The 20,635-nt window shown below is 37.9% G+C and overlaps 1 protein-coding gene across 2 annotated transcripts in view; it reads left to right on the plus strand.

Annotated features, from left to right (window-relative positions):
* DCC (DCC netrin 1 receptor) overlaps positions 1 to 20,635 on the plus strand; it is a 1,134,523-nt gene that overhangs the window by 386,926 nt on the left and 726,962 nt on the right. For both annotated transcript variants that reach the window (XM_078435224.2, XM_078435225.2), the window contains exon 2: positions 13,286 to 13,606. In XM_078435224.2, coding sequence (XP_078291350.1) covers positions 13,286 to 13,606 — 321 coding nt within the window. The remainder of the gene's footprint in view (positions 1 to 13,285; positions 13,607 to 20,635) is intronic.

Below are 20,635 nucleotides of genomic sequence, written 5' to 3' on the forward strand. Positions count from 1 at the left end.
CACCTCCCACAATTTCCTGTTACCCTCTTTTTGTTGTTGTTGTTGCTTCTTTATTATTTTTACTTGGGGCGGAGGGGGGGGGTATATTAAAAACACTTAACATTAGAAATGCCCTCTTAGCAAATGCTTAGGTATACAATCCAGTATTGTTAACTGTAGGCACAATGTAGGCACTGTGGTATTCAACAGATCTCTAGGATTTACTCGTCAAGTATAATTGAAATTTTGTAGCCTTTTTAAAGCTAATAAAAAAAACTCAACTGTACTGCGACAGTAGGCTAGACTCTACCAGCTTAATTGCGATAAGAAAACAAACACAAAAAACGCAGTTTTCCCTTCACCTTGAATATTTATTAATGCAAGATGAAAAAAGCTAACAAGACTGTTTTGCCTTTCTCTGAGGCTTTTTAGTAAATGATGAAATGATAATAGCATGTGTTTTATAAATTGTCAGCAATTAGAAAAATATATTTTCCATAGAATTCCCCAACTGCTCTGTCTGTTAAGCCCCTGGAATAAGTACAGCGGGCAACAGGGATGTTAGACAGGCCAGGGAATGCACAAAGGCAGCAGGGGGAGGGACAAGAAGAGAGGGGATGGACACATGGTCTGTGTCCCTGAACTGGAGGGCTGTTGGAAGGAATGAGGTAGCTGGGGAGCTATATAGGCATTTAATAGATATTTAATAATATGTGTAAATGAATAAATGACTATAATGAAAAAGTTCATTTGTGTGCACAGGCTCCAGACCAAATATTCTTGTTAAAGCTCTTGTAAATGGCAAATTTACCAAGAGGAATGCAGTGTTGAAGGTTCTGAGTTTAGCATAAGGTGGCAGCTCCAAGCTTGAATCCCTTGTAACTGTGAATCAGCAGAGGCATCTTCCCAGAACAGGGATCAAAGACTACCCCCCTGAGAGAGAGGACCAGACTTGGCCCTCTGCTTATTTTGTTTGTTTGTTTCTTTGTTTTCAATAATGGTTTATACATTTTTATTTTTTAATTTATTTTTTATTTTCATTTTTATTGTTTTTTGTTTTGTTTTTTTAGACAGAGTAAGCAGGGGAGAGGGGCAGAGGGGGAAAGAGAGAGAGAGAGACAAGAGGAAGGGAGAATCTCAAGCCGGCCCCACACTAAGCATGGAGCTCAACGTGGGGCTCGATCCCATGACCCTGGGATTGTGACCTCAGCCGAAATCGAGTTGGACACTCGACCAACTGAGTCACTTAAGCTCCTCTACACATTTTTAGTTACCTTTTAAATCATCATATAATTATCTGTATAATATCCTCAAGGGTGCCTCCTGGCTCAGGAAGCTGAAAAGCATTTACCCATCTGCCTCTAGATAGAAAAAGTTGTCCAACTCTGCCTCAGAATATGCAAGGAAATGTTATCAGTATGGATATTGATGGTTTTTGGTTTTGACAGTAATATCAAGTAATCTCTGTCATTCACAGCTAACCTAGGAGAATTAGGCTATGTATGTTATGATTTTCTTTTACCGATTTAAGTAATTTTCCTAAATTAGTCATATTTTTGTTTATACAAGTTTATTGAATAAATATTTATTAAATACCTCTGAGATAGGTAAAGACTACCAAGAGTTATGTGAGCTAGAGAAACAAACAGTTTATTTCTGCTCACTTGAAGCTTTCAGTATAATAAGGATGAAATTCTTATAAATATGGTATGTGATAGAATGAATAGCACTTCAAGAGAGGCAGAATAAAGTACCATCTCTTCTGAGAACTGGGACTGTTACTGCTGTTCAGTGAGACTTTCCATCTCTACACAGGCCTGTATCTAGCTTTTCCATTTTGTAAGATGGGAACCTAATGAGAATTAATGTTTATTACTTAATTGCTTAAGATGTATAACTAGTTCTAAGATACTATTGGAAGACACACCGTATTGGCAATCAAGTGAACTGAGAGTCACTTGTAATGTAATGAATGTAGCTCCTAGAGAAGTCTTTGTCATATGCTTTCTTTGGTGTCTTTAGTAGGATTTGGCCAGCAAAGAATTTATGAAAGATTCAGTCTAGAGTATTTTCAAGATTCTATCCAGTAGTCATGTTCTAGACATTCAGGTCTTAACTCGATTTTATACATTTGAATAATACATTTTTAAAAATATTGATATGGAAGGACCAATCATTCCTTGGTCCCCATGTTCAACCCTGAACCACTGTTCAGGCATACAGAACTTTCAAAACTGGCCCCCTCCTGGTAGTAGGGCAGGTTCAAGGCAATAGCTGCTGGATTCTAGGGAAGGCTCTAATTAGAACATTTTAAGAAATTGGGGCACCTGGGTAGCTCAGTTGGCTGACTCTTGACTTTGGCTCAGGTCATGATCTCATGGTTCATGGGACTGAGCCTGCGTCAACCTCTGCACTGATAGGAGGGAGCCTCCTTGGTATTCTCTCTCTCTCTGCCCCTACCCTTCTTGCACATGTGTTCTCTCTCTCTCTCTCTCTCTCTCTCTCTCTCTCTCTCTCAAAATAAACAAATATTCTTTAAAAAGAGTATTTCAAGAAATTGCAGCAACTGATTAATTCACATAATAAGTCTTTTTTAGGTAAGAAACACACTTATTTCTTCATCTTTTAGTTCCTTTAAGTGAAAGACAAGTGAATAATTCCTTCATCCTTGAAGTTCACATAGATCATGCATATGTTGCAAATTTAGGGTTCAGAAATCCTCTTATGGTTCTGATCTCCTAAAGAGACTTCATCTTTCTTCTCCAAGTCATCTCCCATTGAACCTAAATCACCATTTAATAACATATGTCGTTTAATGAACACTGACCTGGACAGTTTAAAGCTCATTGGCTCTCTCTTCCAAAGTTGATATTTCTCTTATCATTATAGCTTTTCCTTCTTGATGTCATTCATGAACTAAGCAGGGAAATATCACTTTTCTGCTGAGACAAGATACAGTAAATATCACGACAAAATGAATGACAGCATTTTAATGAAAACCACTGCTTGGCCTCCATTTTGAGAAAATGGAACTCATTATAACACAAATGTTTTATCAATATGGGTCCCACATCAGACTTTACAGCACAATGTCAACCATGAGGTTTGCTGAATTTTTAAGGCTTTCTCTGGACCTGTCAGACCTTTATGGAATTAATCCTTTATATTTGCAACAGCAGTTTCCACAAGATGAATACTTCATTTCTCATGAATCATAATAAAGCTGCTGTGCTTTGTTGGCAGAGTGACCTGTGCAGTCTTTTATCTTCAAGAGAAAAGATTAGAGTCTCCCTCTATTTTATGGATAATGAGGTGGGTTGTTGGTCTCTTGACACCTTCAGTAACTGCACCTCTTTGTGGACTCATATAAGTCTGTGATAAACTGATCACAGGGTGATTATAGCAAATCTCTTCATATAACAAATTTCCTCCTAAATTTAAGAGTAAATTTTTGTAAGTAGCAAAGTTAATAGGTATGAACTCATATACTGTTTACATTAGAGCCAAATATACCTAGAAGTTAGCTAATCAAACGTCCTTGTTTTATTGGTCAGTATGTTGATTCCCAGTGGCATGGCCCATTCTTGGTGAGTGAAAGAATTAGACAAAGAACTCAGGTCTCCTGGCCCCTTTTGCTGAGAGGTTTCTTTTGCAACAGACAGTATGCCTTTTTTGCATATAAATTACATAAATTGTTCTATTGATCTACTTGGAGTCATCTGGGACTCTTCTTTTTTTGAGCAACCCACGTTTAATTCCTCAACAACACCATGGCTCTACCTTTAATATGGATCCCGAATCTGACAATTTCTTATCACTTCCACTGCAGGCTTTCATCCAAATTCCATCATTTCTCATTTGGATGATGGAAGTAACTTGCTAACTGGTTTCCCAACTTCTTCTAATGACTCCTGTTCTTAACACGGCAACCAGGGTGACCTTTTACAATAGGGTTTGTCATCGTTAACATAGCGATGTTTGGGACTGGAGAATTCTCTTTGTGGGGCTGTTCTGTGCACTATAGCCTCCGTAACAGCATCCCTGGCCTCTCCCCACTAGATGCCAGTAGCACCCTCCCAGTTGTGACAACCAAAAATGTCTCCAGACATTTTCCAGATGTCTACTTGGCAAAATCTTTCCCTGTTGAAAATTGCTGCTTTAAAATATGAGTTGGACCTTTTCACTTTTTGGTCAAAACCCTCCTGGGTGGCTCAGTCAGTTAAGCATCTGACTCTTGGTTTGGGCTCAGGTCACGATCACAGTTCGTGAGGTGGAGCCCCATGTCAGGCATGGAGCCTGTTTGGGATTTTCTCTCTCCCTCTCTTTCTGTACCTCTCCTGCTCATATTCTCTCTCTCTCTCTCTCTCTCTCTCTCAAAATAAGTAAATAAACATTAAAAAAAAAAAAAACTCCACAGGATGCCTGGGTGGCTTAACTGGTTAAGTGTCCCACTTTGTCTCAGGTCATGATCTCACAGTTCATGGGTTTGAGCCCTACATCAGGCTCTGCCTCGACAGTTCAGAGCCTAGAGCCTGCTTCAGATTCTCTGTCTCCCTCTGTCTCTGCCCCTCCCCCACTTGCTCTCTGTCTCTCTCTGTCTCTGTCTGTCTCTCTCAGGAATAAACATTTAAAAGTATAAATAAATTAAAAATAAAATAAAAATGAAAACAAACTCCACTAGGTTTCCATCTTTGTGAAAATTAAAGCAAAGTTCTTTTGCTTGCCTACAAGGTCCTATGTGCATCCCAGTGGCCTTTCAACCTCCCAGTGGCCTTTCAACCTCCCAATGGCCTTTCAATCTAATCCCCTTGAACTCTCCTTCTCCCTCAGTCTAATCAATCCTGTCTTGTAGATCTCTCTACTGTTCCTGGGAAAATGCAGTCACAATCCCACCTCAGGACCTTAGTGCTCACTCTTCACTCTCCATCCAGAGTTCTTCCCCTAGGTTCCTTCTCTATATCTGTTATGGACTGAATGTTTGTGTTTCCCCAAAATTCATATATTGAAGCCCTAACCCCCTGTGTGTATTTAGAGTGTGTACCTTTGAGAGATAATTGTGTTTATATGAGATCATAAGGGTGGAGACCCTATGATGAGAGCCTTATAGGGGAGAGACCAGAATGCGTGCACGCTTTTGTGTATGAGAGCACTCTGTCTCCCTGTCTCTATCTCTCTCTTTCTGTCTCTTCTTTTCTCACATATTATTGCAATTCTGTGAATAATAAAGCAAATCACTATGAATCAAAAATAAATAATTTCTTGGAAGGAAATGCACACAAATTTTAATAGTGGCTGTTACCAGGTGAGCAAGATTATAGGCAATTATTATATTTGATTTTATATCCACATTTTTTTTATTTGTGTACAGTAAATATAAGTAACTTGATTAAAAGTCAGTGCCCTCAAAATTGGCAGTGTCTCCAAAGCTTGTCCACACTTCACTGCTATCCACATGGAGATATTCCTATGTGCTGGGTACCCATTAACTGCTGCTTTTTCTAAATACTCTGAATTATCTTCCTTATTATTCTATTTGACAGTTGTGCCTTCATAAAAAGCTGACCATCCTTCTACTTTGAGCAAGACTGATGAAAAACACAAGGGGAAGAGAAAGCCAGTTTACATTTAACCAAAATGAGGGGAGTTAAAGGTTCAAACCCAGGGCAGATTAAGCAGCACATCAAAGTTTCACTTTTAAATGTTAATTTTTCAGAAGGCCTAGGGAATGATAACCTAGATGTCAGACTGTGTTACCTGTTGAGCTGAAAAAATCCCATTACAATTTGCCCAGTATCACACAGCAAAATCAAGCTCTAGTTTAGAGATTTAGCTCTTGAAGCTACTTTCCCATTCTATCTTGGCCCTTATCCTTTTTCTTTACTATCGGATTTAGCCAGAGGACACTCAGACAGTTGCCTGGGGCACACTCTTCTCACCCTATAAAAACCTCAGATCTCAGCAAAGCTTCCTCTGCCTCGTGGAAGATGCCATGTGCTCAGCATGTCTGATGTGGAGCCTCTGTGTGGGCTCACTAAGCAATTTCTGCTGGGACAGTTGCTTCTTGAACTTCATATCCTGTATTTATATTTCTGATTTTTGCTCCCTGTCTTGTAAAGGGAAGAGAAAAGAAGAATCACTGTATCAAGAACAAATCGAGTTCAACAACCTTTCTACATGGATATTTGGTGGTGTTGGACTAGGTCAGCAAATGTCCTGCCACTAAAAATCACTTTTCCTGATTCAATCATGGTAGCTTTCCAAGAGTTCAGTCTTCTCTTCAGACATGTGAGAACTGAGTGGAGTAATATGAATTCATACACTATTTGCTTACTTTTGCCATGATTTCAAGGAAGTGAATTCATGGGGATGTGACTGCTAGAGAAAATACAGGATGCCCAGTTAAATGTGGATTTTGGGTAAGCAACAAATAATGTTTTAGTATAACTATGCCCTATGTAGCGTTTATTTAATATAAGTATTTAGGACATATTTATACTAAAATATTATTTGTTTTTTATCTAAAATTCAAATATAACTGATATCTTTACATTTTTACTTGCTAAATCTGGCAATTATAATGAGGGAGGAACTTGAAGTGTCCTTTAAAAATTTTTAATTTAAATTTTCATCCATCATTTCCCTACATTTTAATGATACTTAATAAATCCCCATAGTAAAATGTACCTGCATTTCTTCCTGGTAAGTCTTCCTTTGCATTATTTAAATTAAGGAATAAATTCTGCATAATCTAATTCATTTCTAATTTCCATTTGTTAGTGATAAAAACTTGTGTTGAAGTTGAACAGCTTTAAAATATGTTAGTCTCTAACAATGACTGGAATGCATACAGTCTTTTAAAGATACAACCACATTTTCTGACAATTATTTTTACTTTGTCTCTTATCAAAGTAGAAAAAAAAGCACAGATACTCCACAGAAACCCCTGTGGTCATTGGTTCTGTTCTGTTGGTGAGATACACTGTCTTGCTCTGGGCTGTCTGAAGTTTAAGTCATACACTAGGATGGAGCATAAAGGACATCCCCAGGCTATTTTTATTTATTTTGAGAAAGAGAATGAGAGAGAGAGTGCACGTGTCCACCTGCACAGGCACAAGAGTGGGGGAGGGGCAGAGAGAGAATCCCAAGCAGGCTCCATGCTGTCAGCACAGAGATCATTGTGGGACTCTGAGTGAGTGCTGTTAAGTTTTGCTCATCTAGATACTAAACTGAAGTGAGGAGTAGGTCAGCCAAGCAAGTGTCTAGAATTCCAATATTTTAAAAGGCATGGTGCCTGGGTGACTCAGTAGGTTAAGAGAATGACTCTTGATTTTGCCTCAGGTCATGATCTCAGGGTCCTGGGATTGAGCCCCACATTGGGCTCTGTGCTGACAGCATGGAACCTATTTAGGATTCCCTCTCTCCCTTTCTCTGTCCCCGTCTCCTGCTCACTCTCTCTTTCAAAATACCAATGAATATTGATAAAGAATCTGATAAAGAATACTATATTTACCAAAACTTTTTTCAGGAGAGGATTGTGGCCGTTGAAGTTGATCGAAAGAAATCTTTTGACAGCTCCTTGTAGGAAGAACCAATGATATTCCAAGGAGCATTCTAACTGTTCAGTCAACTGGAATTTAAATTTTGTTTGATGGAGTATGGCCATTTGGGGCCCAAACAGATTGCTGGTTGCAAAGTAGAAGGATGAGGTATTGGCAACAATAGCCCTCTTTCTTAGCCTTTTCTCTATTTTTAACCTTTCAAAGAGAAATATGCTGCAAATATTAATGAAATATGTGTTGATAATCTGTTCAGTTATGTGCCTTCCTGAATCATCCCCATAACTTCATATCCCTGCTTAGAAAAAATAATTGACCCAAATTATGCACATTTCCAAAATACAGAAAATTATAACAAGGACACTCCAAAGAACACAAGGACCTCTGTGCACTAGTCCAGGCCACCAGATGTTTTGGAGAAGTGACTGTCAAGATTTGGTGAATGTGCAAATCCCCTGGAAAGCTAATTAAATCCTGTGGGACTCTATCCCCCAAAGTTGCTGCTTGGGTAGGTCTGGGGCGGGGTCTGAGATTTTGCATTTCTAACAAGTTCCCAGTGTGGCTGTTGCTAGTCTGGGAACCATGGTTTGAGAACCACTGTTTCAGAATTTATAGTCTGATATCCTAAACCCAGTAAAGTTCACATATAGTTAGGGGTTCTTTTCATTCGCGTTTTTTTGTTTTGCTTTGCGTTGCTTTGCTTTGCTTTGCTTCTTAAATCCCCCTTTCCATCCCAAAGGCTCACAAGCATTATAAACTTTTTTTTGGACTGTAGTCCAGAGTTACAATGCACCTGTAATTAATTGGTGTTTGATGACTTAAAAAGTATTCCATCATTCATAAAATAATTTTACTTTCTTCAGTGGGGCTCTATCTCCTTTTCTTAACACAAGAGAAGCAGATGCAGTAGCATATATTTCTAAGAAGAGATAACGATGGCAGAGTTTTCTGGGTTGATTACAAGAATTTGGGGATCATCTGAATCTCCAAGCATCCCAAAGTGAAAGTTTTTGTGCTTTGAAAGAGATAAAATTATGCATAGCAAGTTCTGTGGGGACTTGTATGACATTTTCTAATCTTAAAATATTTTCAGGAGCTGCTTTTTACTTTTATGCTACTTTTCATAATTTTCTTTCTTCTTCTTCTTCTTCTTTTTTTTAGCTTTTATTGCTTCACTAGAAGCTTTTACATTTTGAACTTGGAAGGAATATCTGACTCTATGAAGAATCAGTTTTCACACTTAACAGTGTTTGATATTGTAGATACAGTGTCATACCTCAAAAACCCCGTTCTAAGTTGTTTGCCTCTGTGACTGACTGGTCTTTGAAATTGACAAGGATATGAGGAGGTCATGCACAAAGGGACTTAAGCTCATGGAAAGATTTTTACTATTTGTTTGATTATTTTGGTGAGTTTCTAAAATACATTAGTTACTAGATACCCAATTAATATAAACTTAGAATATCCCTGGAAGTGTTATCTCTGGTACATATTTATGTCTGACAAAACCAAAGCAAATAGATGTTAATATTTCTTCTTTGGGTCACCCTCAAGAGTAAGGCCTCCTCTCTACCTGTATAGGGACAACATTAAAGATTTTGCAGTGTTTTTATCTGCTTATAAATTATGGTCTCTCAGAAGAAGATGAAAATTAAGAATAACATCCAAGAACAATATGACACTTTATTACTTTTTCTCGGATAAACACAGATAAGAAAAGACCAATTTGTTAAATGCACCTATGGCTCTGTGCCTAAATCCTACCCGGAAAAGATCTAGAGATCTTCACAAGCCAATATGTAGAGGGAGAAGATGCCGGGAGGCTCACTCGTTCTAATCATGAACTCTGCTATCAGACTCAGCCATTCATTTCGTTAGTGGATGGGATTCAGGTATTTTCAAATATGTTTCTTCAAAATATATTTAATTAATGTATGTAATTTTACAGCAGGCCAAAAGACCACCTCTTTTATGAAGCAAGACTGAGAAATGCTACTATTGAGGGGTTCAACAGAATAATCACTGGCATCTAAAAAATAAAACCAAAACAAAACAAACAGAAACTTCTCCAAATGGCTTTCTTCTGGATGAAATCCCCACAGTAGTCATTCCAGTGTAAAATCCTTTGTAAAATTGTAAAGTAGGTAGTTTCGTGTTGACTTTTGAAAAGCATTCTTCTTTTGCTTTCTCATTATTTCTTTTACTCATTTCCCAGGTGTTCTATCCCCCATCAAACTGCCTGCCCAAATGCTAGCCACAAATTTTTGAACTGCAGGCTCCAAAGGCTATTTCTACTTCTTTGTCTTCTTCAGCCTTATCATCTATCTTTCTCTGTACATACATAAATCAGTGTAGTTGATAAAAATTATTTCGTATTAAAATATGATGTACTGGTAGGTGAAATCCCTCCCAAGGCAACTAGCATTCTAAGAGAAGAGGGAGGGGGACAACCTAAATTGAAGTCAGTATACTGTGTTAGTGGGACATTTCTTATGCCTTTGTGAAATATCTCCCAAGGGAGTGCAAGCAGCTTGTGCCTAACATAGACTTGGAACTTTGAAATGAGGCACACTGGAGACATATCTATTAATCCTCCATAGATTCTATTGGCTCGCGTACATCTTTTCGAAACACTAAGTAACTAATGCAAGTTACTTAAAGCAGTGAGGTACCTGTATTCCACAGCCATATATTCAAAATGTAATTGGTATCGGGAGCACAGAAGCTCAAACTGCCAGCAAAATGCAAGGGTAATCGTATTGAATAAAAGTTAATCTTTATTTAACTTTCCTACATTATGTACTCACAGCACTGAAAACTGTCATAAACTCCTTGTTTCAGATTAAGTGGATTATTTATTTGTGATAATGGGCACATATGCTCATTAACATGCTGTCATAAACAGCTGCGTTCAGTGTATTATGTGTTCTGTGACATAAATAAGGTGTTCAACATGAGATTGTTGTTTAAAATATGGGCTGCAGGAAGAACCAAAAAGCAATAAATGCTGTTTCATATAGTTGCCTGGTCTTGAATTCTAAATTTATTTCTACCTTATTAATGCCACTTGTATGGAAATTGCCAGTGTTACTCTAGTGACATATCTTGACATTCAAGGACATAGGAACTTCTCTGTGCTTTCCCATCCTTGGTATCTTGAGCTAAGTGTTCATTGGCATGTGTTTCTTTTCTTGTAAAGGAGGATATCATGTACACATGGGGGAGACACTTATAGCAAAATCAGTCTATATCTCAGTAAGCTTAGAGCAGGATCCACTTGATGGATGCCTTCAACCCATACTAATTCTAAAAGTATCCAAACTAAATGTTGAACTTAGACATTGTTTGGGTCAGTGCCCTCACTTTACAGATGGAGGACCTGAGGTTCTGAGGACTTGAAAGACTTGTTTGAGTCATTGATCTTTAAGTCATAAAGCCAGGACGAAGAGCTAAATATCCAGACTCCCGATTTAATGTAAGAATGAGAAGTAATAATTAAGTTGGCTACACTAAAATGATCCAGGGGTAGGAGGGAGCTTACTGGGCAGTGAGAGGGCCCAGCTGCATCTTTTGAGATTTTTACCAATATCACTTATGGTAGACTTAAATTCTCACCGCTATTTTATAATATATATTAATTTGAGCAAAGTTCTGGCTGCTTTCTTTGGGTGAGTGGTCTCATTGGATGAAATGAGTGTATGACAATGAATGATACAGTTCACTGGGCAAAGTTCAACGGAGTTGCAAAAGTAACAGACTTCAAATAGAAGGCTTAGAAAAATTGGGTATGACAGGTAACATTACAGAGAAACAGTGAAAAGCTATCCAGCTTTTATCTTTACTGGAAAGCAGGGTATATACAAAGTTGAGAAAAATTCTATCCATTGGACCTAGTCTGGATCAATCCTTTATGAGAATATTGATGATAAACAATTTAGATGCCTGACTTTTAAATGATAGAAAGCTAGAAAGTTTACAAAAGTAAAAACAAAAAACAAACAAACAAAAGTTTCCACTACGGAAAATTAAGGAAGCTAATGAAATTGGGGTCATTATCCTAAAACACATGAAGGCTAAAACATAATTTAGGGGGTATTTGTAAAGAAATTAAATGCTGCTTCAAAAGAATAAAGGGTTCTTACAAAGAAATGTCCATCTCCTCCCTTTGTTCACACAAAGCAATTCAAGAAAAAAATAGGAGGTTAAATAGAAGCTAGAAAATTCAGTTATACTTGAAGAATGATTAAATGTTAAAAACAAGATACCAAGAGGCATTATAGAATCCCTACCCCCAGAGATGGTTAAAAATGAAATTAAAAGTAATTTGACTCGAATGCTTTAGGTGCACACCTGTTTGAGAAAAGGTGCACCCGTTGACCTCCTAAAGACCTTGGTATAGTCTGTGACTCAACAGTCAAGCACTCTGCTAAATGCTGTGCTGGTAGCTCTGAATATAATATACTTTAACTAATTATACCGGTTTCACCCCCTCAGGATCCTTAAATGACTTTCTCTTCCTCCTGTTGATTTCTTATGTTCATTTATGTTTATAGAAAAAAGAGAGACCAAATATAATATTCACTTAGATTTCCTGGCTCAGGAGCAACATTTGGATGGAAATGAAGACACTTCAGGGATTTGTGATTTTAGGTAGTAGCATTATTGACTTGCTTCTGCAAGTGGGATTTCTTACCTATTTTAAAATTCACCTGAGCTTTGTTCTAAATAACTCCCCCACACTGTTCAGAGTTGATTTTTGTTGTTGTTGTTGATGATGAAACAACATGTCTGAGTAGATTTTTTTTTTTTTAATTTAATGGATACTATAATCAAAATGCAGAGATAGAAAAAGTCTCCCAAATCTTAGGGGCACTATGACTACTGCCCCACTACTAATTACTGTTACTTTAAAATATCTAGTTTTAGGGGCATCTGGGTGGCTCAGATGGTTAAGCGTCTGACTTCAGCTCAGGTCATGATCTCGTGGTTTGGGGTTCAAGCCCCACATCAGGTTCTGTGCTGACAGTGCAGAGCCTGGAGTCTGCTTTGGATTCTGTATCTCCCTCTCTTTCTCCCCCTCCCCCACTCACCCTCTATGTGTGTGTCTGTCTGCAATTGAAAAATTTTTTTAAAAAGTAACTGTTTTCAAAATAAAATATGTAGTTTTATTGGAGTCCCTGGGTGGCTCAGTCTATTAAACATCTGACTTCAACTCAGGTCATGATCTCGTGGTTCATGAGTGCCAGCAAGCCCCACATCAGGCTCTACACAGAGAGTGCAGAGCCTTTCTGGGGTTCCCTCTCTCCATCTCTCTCTACCTCTCCCCTGCTCATGCTCTCTCTCTCTCTCTCTCTCTCTCTCTCACACACACACACACACACACACACACACAAATAAAAGTTTAAAAAATATATCTAGTTTTATTTGGAAAATATTTTTTCTCTCTCAATTTTTAAAGATTGACTTATACTATAAGTGATGATGACCATGCCTAGATTTGTATGATTTTTTAATTTCTCAATTATTACTTTTTGGGTCAATTGTTTCCTTAATTTGGTTAGCCCAATTGGACACTTTTTTTTTTTTTTTTTTTTTTTTTGCTTCTTTAACACAATATCATTTATTCTTGGATGCTTTCCAAAGACCCCAGCATTTTTGAAAAAGTTTTATAAAGAAAAAGCAGGGGATTGGAGCCTGTGATTTCTTTGAATCAGTAAACATACTTATTTCCCTGTGTTTCCTTGGCGCAGGTTTCCAGATTAAGGCTTTCACATCCCTGCGCTTCCTGTCAGAGCCTTCCGATGCTGTCACGATGCGGGGAGGAAATGTCCTCCTGAACTGCTCTGCTGAGTCTGACCGAGGCGTCCCGCTTATCAAGTGGAAGAAAGATGGCGTCCACCTGGCCTTGGGAATGGACGAAAGGAAGCAGCAACTTCCAAACGGCTCTCTGTTGATACAAAACATACTCCACTCCAGGCACCATAAGCCAGATGAGGGACTTTACCAATGCGAGGCATCTTTGGGAGATTCTGGGTCAATTATTAGCCGGACGGCGAAAGTTGCAGTAGCGGGTAAGTGGATGGAATCTTCCTTTTTCTCCTTTTCCTTCTCCATCCTTCTTATTCCTTTTTTGAGAATAAGAAAATCATCTCCGCAGAAACAGTATCCATTTTTAAGATAAAGGACCAACGGAAAAAAAGCTGTATGTGTACCCCCTCATAGTTTTCACTGACTTTTCTCCTTAATTGCTTGAAAAACAGTAGTAGGATCTCAAGGACTAACATAGTATTGTGAGATTTTTACAAAGACTGCCTCAAATTGATCTACTGCTTATGTCTGGGGGAGGACTCTTCATTGGTAGAAAAATACTAGAAAAATGATTTCCTGATTAATTCCATTTTACAGAATCACTAATGCTGAAATTTTGCAGAGCTATTTTTTTTCTTTTGCCTTAAGAGTCATAAATTTTATTTTGATTATAATGGCTTTATCGCAACATATAGCTTTCAAATGAGAAATAAAAGTTTGCAATTGCAGTCGTGCTTCCAAATATGCTTGGTAATATGTTGACTCAATAATTAAGTAATAAGATGAATAGTTTTTCCTTTCCATCTGAATATTTTCAGGTGGTAGAGACCCTGAAAAAAATAGTATTAGATGTTCTGGAATCCATGGACATTGTTCTCTCTGATCCACTTAATTTAGTTAGAGGGCAGCTAATAATCATTATTAATTTCTGGCCTCTGAAATGTTGGACATGCAAGGGGAAGAATAAAAATTTTACTTGTTTCTATGATGACTTGGCTACAAATTAGGCTTTGATTTTTTTTTTTTCTTTTAATTTTGACATGAGGTACAGTACAAGGCACATGGATCCAACATGAAATAAGTTTAGGCTTTCAAATGGGTAAACAGGTTGGAAGGGCTACTTTCAAACTTAATCTTTAGGTCTCAGTATAAAATTAAGCTAGTAGGCCATCATTTAGCCATTTGGTATGGGCTTCTTTTCCCAGGTCCCATTCAGTCTAAATCCAGAATACTGATGAGAATGAAGATTCATTTTCAGCAATAACATTTACTAGGACAGTTGGGCAGGACTTCTACTGAGGCAGTGAGGAAGTTAAAATCTCCAAGAGATGTTCTGGTCAGGTGATGATATAAAAGTTAGATTTTATTGATATGCAATCTGTTTAAATCCAGTGTCATGCCACAAAAGAGTATCACAAACCAGATTGTGCCTGAGCAAAGATGTCCTGGTGAGCCCTGGCCTCACCTAGAGATAAAGTGGTCAACCATCCTGCTTTAACCAGGACTGACCTGGTTTTAGCATTCGAAAGTACTGTGTCCTGAGAACCCACCTGCTTTAACACTGACAGACTGAAGCATGGTTTCAGAAAGTCCCCTTAACTCAGGAAACACGTGAGGTGGCATTCCGATCATGCAAACCAAGGCTCTCAACCCTCTGGCTCCTTTGACTGATGGGTGTCTGAAATTTGATTGATGAGCATGAAGTGTAGAGAGGATTGAAAGTCTATGTTAATTATGATTGATCAAAAGGAACAAGTGGAAGAAGTGCTGAGGATTAAGGTAAAAACTGCTTTCCCAGAATGTTCAAACAAAGTGGAGAGGGTATGGTTTGATTTTCTCTAGCTTAAGAATTTCTGGACACTCAGATCCCACCCGTCAATTGCCCATGGTGCTAAGGTAGTTCTGCCAATTTGAATGAGCTAGGCTGGTGTTTCAACACCCTATTCCAGAAGGCAGGTGCATATGTGCTGTTAATGAAAATGGCCTGATTTGTTGTGGTTTCAGCTTTCCTGCAATCTAGATTCACTTTTACGTGCTGTGTTTCAATGGGGAAATGAAGAATGATTCCTTCCCTATGAGATATTAAAGTGGCTTCAACTTTGGTATTCTGTAGAAGGTTGAGCTGGCAGATTCAGTCACTGAGTTACAATCTAATATTAGATTGTATCATTTCAGGGCAATAAGGCTGTTCACAGCATTTTAAACACTTACCATGCTGTTGGGCAACACAGCATACATCAATGTTATGTCTGTCGAGGTTAAGATTGCCAAACCACTGGAATGCACGAGGGGCATATATCTTCCTTGTAATAAAGACCATGGGCCTGATTTAATCTCATTTTTAAAGCATTAGCAGTCAATAAACCAGTCACCACTAAAAGGTAAGAGTCAGCTTTGCTTCAGTTAAAAAAAAAAAAAAAAAGGAAAAAGAAAGAAAGGAACAAAAAACCTGTTTTGCACTCTCAGGTGTGGTGTAGAGTCCATTTAAAATAATACTGTCCCTCTTCCATTTTTGCTTTCTCAAAGTACCTTTTGGTAAAAAGAAATGTGGCAAATGAAATCTGTCTTTAACCAATCAGCACATTTTATGCAATGGTCTTGCCACATACCATTCATCCTATTTTCTAGGAACTTCTCACATACTCTTCAACCTCTTAAACCTAAGTACACACTTAGCTGAAGAGGGGAGGGGAGTTGGAAAGATAAACCAAGGGCTACCGTCCCATCCAACATTTTATTAGAAGTCTCAGTGCATTGGGTGCCTGGGTGGCTCAGTTGGTTAAGCATCTGACTTTGGCTCAGGTCATGATCTCGTGATTTGTGAGTTCAAGCCCCACGACCAGCTCTGTGCTGACAGCTCAGAGCCTGGAACCTGCTTCAGATTCTGGGTCTCCCTCTCTCTGCCCCTCCCCCACTCATGCTCCGTCTCTCTCCCTTGCTCTCTCAAAAATAAATGAACATTAAAACACTTTTTAAAAAATCTCTGTGTAACAAGCTACTGACCATTGGCATATCCTGTAATTGTGAGTTCTATCAGGAAGGGCTATTGCTCTATTTGAAAGTAACTTGGCCAGTCCTGGTGAAACTTAGGAATTTTGTTTATACTCAGTTAGCTCTAGTCTAAAATGGTGCAATACTTCTCTGTCATGGATACTCCTGTTCAGACTTCTAGATTGAGACTTTTTGTTTTAGGTTTATTTACGAGAGAGAGAGAGAGAGAGAGAGAGAGAGAATGTGGGAGGGGCAGAGAGAAAGGAAGAGAGAGAGAATCCCAGGCTCTGGCAGTGCAGAGCCTGACATGAGGCTGGAACCCACAAAACATGAGATCATGACCTGAGCTGAAGTCGAATGCTTAAAAGACTTAGCCACCCAGGAGCCCTTAGATTGAGACTTGTAAAGAGAGAAGCAGAGCCCAACTTCATCTGCAGAGCTTCGCTTACCACTCTATACCTGTCACAGTGTCAGGCATGTTTAGTAATTATTCATTAAGCCTTTGTTTTGCCAGTGAAGACAGGGAGCTTTATGCCATATAGAGAGAGGTTTCCATTGTCAGGGAGCAAGAATTCCTGTCTTCTTCACAGGTCCATCCAGCTGGCTGAAGAATCATATTAACGTAAGATGGATTACTAGGAGAAAATAGAATTTAATTGAGTGCATACAGGGAATCCACACAGACATGGAGATTCCAAAGACAGACAAAATGAGTCATATATGTCATTCTGAACTAAAGAGAAGGGGGTAGGGGTCTGGGATTTCAGAGGAAAAGAATGCGCTTCACAGGGCAATAAGAAGAACAGATGTTTGGTAACTAGAGGTTTGGCCTCCCATACAAATGGCAAAATTTTTCAGATAAAATTTGTTTCTGCTAATAATCCTTGTTCTGGGAAGGACTTCCAATTTAGATTCTTCTATACAATTAAGGGAGGGTCAGAAGTTTCTCTTGAGCCATAATGGTCCATCATGGAGCAGCCTGCGCTTGGACCCTCCACCATCATTGTCACCTTTGTTTTCCTTCTCCTCCTCCACTTTTTTTTTTTCTTCTTGATGAGATTAAACTTACCTCCTTGATGGACAGAATGGGATAATCTGATTTATATCTTACTTGTCTATAAATTCCTAAACTATTGAGGACTATGAAATTAGAAGGTAGACTGTACTGGAATACCATATGCTGCTTTGAAAATAAAAGGCACATGCCAATCCCTCATTCCTTCTGAAACCCATAACATCAATATGAGCTTGCATTAGGCCAAGCACATCTTCCCTACTCCATTTATTGCCAGCTATCTGAGACTCTGGATTGTCTTCTGTAAAATCAACATAATAACAACCTAACTCCTAAGGCTGTGGTGGCTTTTCAATAACATTTAGCATGTAAAGGCCTAGTGCAGAGTAGATTCTTGTGTAAAGATGGATATTATTATGTTATTACAATTATTATTATTAGGAAATGACAACTTTGAGTTTTCTCCTGTGATGATATAAAACATTTTTTTGGAGAGGTTTGGGGGAGGAAGAAATATAGGCTACAAATCCTGAGCTATAAATATTGTCATCTTGGATCAGATATCTGCTTTTGCAATCTACAAGCACAAATTGGCAAGCCTGAATTGAGTTTTCAAAAAAGTTGAATCTATGCAGTTTGTTGGCAAGCTGTGCCAAAATCTGTTTGACTACAAGATTCATTTTTCACAACTTGATCTAGTATTCTGTCAATGAAGCCAACATAATTTGTGCTGGTCAGACCAGGAGTTCTAGATCATGCAACTGCTGTTACCATTATAGAGAAAAGATGGTGGCCAATCTACTCCACGGAGCCTCTATCATGTCCTTCCAACTGAAAAAAGATTCACTGAAGCTGAGTTCATAGGAGTTAGTTGGCCTAGACTGAGAGTTTAACATAACCCTCTCCCCTCTGGGGGGGTTGGGGGTGGGGGGGGGTGCAGGGTGCAGCCATTGTCGGGTGAAGTCTATGCCAATGTGTAAGAAAACCTTATCACTGCAGAGCTTCTCTGAATAATCGTGAAGTAACGTCTTGTTTATTTTCCCTGACCTCGGCACACACCTCGGCACCACACCTCGGCACCCCAAACACCCCCCCAACCACGAAGCCCCTTGCCCACCCACTTCTCTTGCAGGGCTAGGAGGATCACAGTTGGAACCTACATGTCACCTCTGCTTGTAAACACTCTTAGCGATGCAGTGGGATCAGCCCCTCCTCCTCAGCTGAAGGGACACTAACAGCAAGATACATTATAGAGCATTTGTATCCAGGTAGATTCTTCCTTTGTTAATTTTTAAGTACTTACATCTTGACTATTAAAACCACTGACCTATTTTTTATAATACTTTGCTCTTTGCACACGTATTCATAGGCATAATGCCCATTACCTCATAAAGCTCAAAAAGGCTCTGAGATAACAGATATGCAAACTGATAGAGAACAAAATGGGTTTAAAAAAAAAAAAAGTAGTAACTTTCTACAGTCAGAGTCTGGAACCCAGATTCTCTAGTGCATACCTAGTCCCTTATCACTTTGCTTCTCAATCTAAGGACTAGATGTAAGGAAACTGTGACTAGTTACCCACCTAGTCATTTATTGTTAACCAATAAAACTCTCCAAAATATAAACTGAGGGAAAGTAGTAGTCATTGTCATAATAATAATAACATAATAATAATAGGTTTTATTTATCCATTTAATCTCTTAAAAATATCAACTCCCTGTGGGAAAACACTGTGATTTGGATGTTTTCTTCTAAAATGAGAGATTTTGCTACCATAGCTATACATTAAATGATGACACATGATAAATCTCTCCTGAGATAGAACATGTAACTTTAAAAATAAGCTTGTATATATTCTTTCTAGGGGCAAGATTTTTGTTATCTTTTCATCTTTGTAAGTGGTTTTATAATTCAGGCTCAGTTTGCTTTTTTTTTTTTTTTTTTCCCGTTTCTTGAAAATCAAGGAAATAAAAGGGCAACTAAATTGCCTGTACTTGAATTGTTATTTCATTCAGGAGCATATATTTTTTTTCTTCCCTATTACAATAGATGTTTCAAGATGCAAATTGTCACACACTGCTTTTAAATAACACAGGCATTATAATTAAAATTCCCCTGTGTTTAAAAAAAAATAATTAGTTACTTGAGGAGTTGTTGTGGTGAATTCCCTTCCAGAATGCCTCCCATTTAAATGAGTTATGAAATAATTAGTGAACACATATTATGGTGAGAGAAGCTAGAATGGTCTCAGCAGAATGGAGCATTTTGTGAAATGATAATCTGACCTTTACGTTTTTACTTAAAAGGCAACAGAAAAAGGAGCTTGTCTTAAGAGAAGGGAGAATAAACTATATTGCCTCAGGTCACTCAAATGTTATATAAGGGAACCAGCAAGAAAAATGCTCATATTCCTTTTCTCTGCAGGAACAAATATAAGAATCTTGCCTGGAAGGTCAAGTTCATCTGGTCAGGCAGTTTGGGAAATGTATCCCAAGGCCCTTGAATACTCTCAAAATTCTATTTTGGGAAGGTTCAGTAACAGAGCAAAGAATTTTTTGTTTTGTTTTGTTTTGTTTATTTATTTATTTTTTTAACCAATAGGAATAGTGTTTATTTTAAAACAATAAGTAGGAAAGTAAACTGTTCGGACTCCATAATTCTTTATGGTCTTAATGGTCTCTATTTTATATATACATAGCTAAATGTTTTTATTGTTTTGTGGTTAAAACAGGAGAGAAAGAAAAAATATATATCTAAGGAAGAAATGTGGTGTTGTAAGTAATCGTTGTATGTGTGCTAATCTTATAATTTTCTTTTCTTTTAATTTTATTGCTAAATAAAACTGGGATAATCACCAATGTTGCCCCAATGCCTCCTTACCCGCACACTCCCACACCCTCAACTCAAATAATTGCATGTTAAAGAATAGGTTTTTAGTTACCTCCTTACTAAGTCAATTAACTCTGCAATAAAATTAAAATAGAAATATATTCCTGAAAAACATGCACAGTGGAAAGACATCTTCTACATTATAAAAATTACAACAGAGAACTTGACAGGGCTTTTTATAATAGAAACATCAACAAAATAAATTTTAAAAATCGTCCTTTCATTTCCTTTCTTATGAATTCTAATTCATATGACAATGGAAAGAGCTAATTATTCATTTTAAAAATCATTATCTTAAGAGCACTTTAAAAAAAAATCAGACCTTAAACTACCTACAGTGTGATATTTGCTGGTACTATAATAAAAATGAAGGAGTGATATTTAAAATAATTCAGTG

Source organism: Panthera onca, chromosome D3 (genome assembly GCF_046562875.1).
Source record: "Panthera onca isolate mPanOnc1 chromosome D3, mPanOnc1 haplotype 2, whole genome shotgun sequence".
Lineage (NCBI taxonomy): Eukaryota > Metazoa > Chordata > Mammalia > Carnivora > Felidae > Panthera > Panthera onca.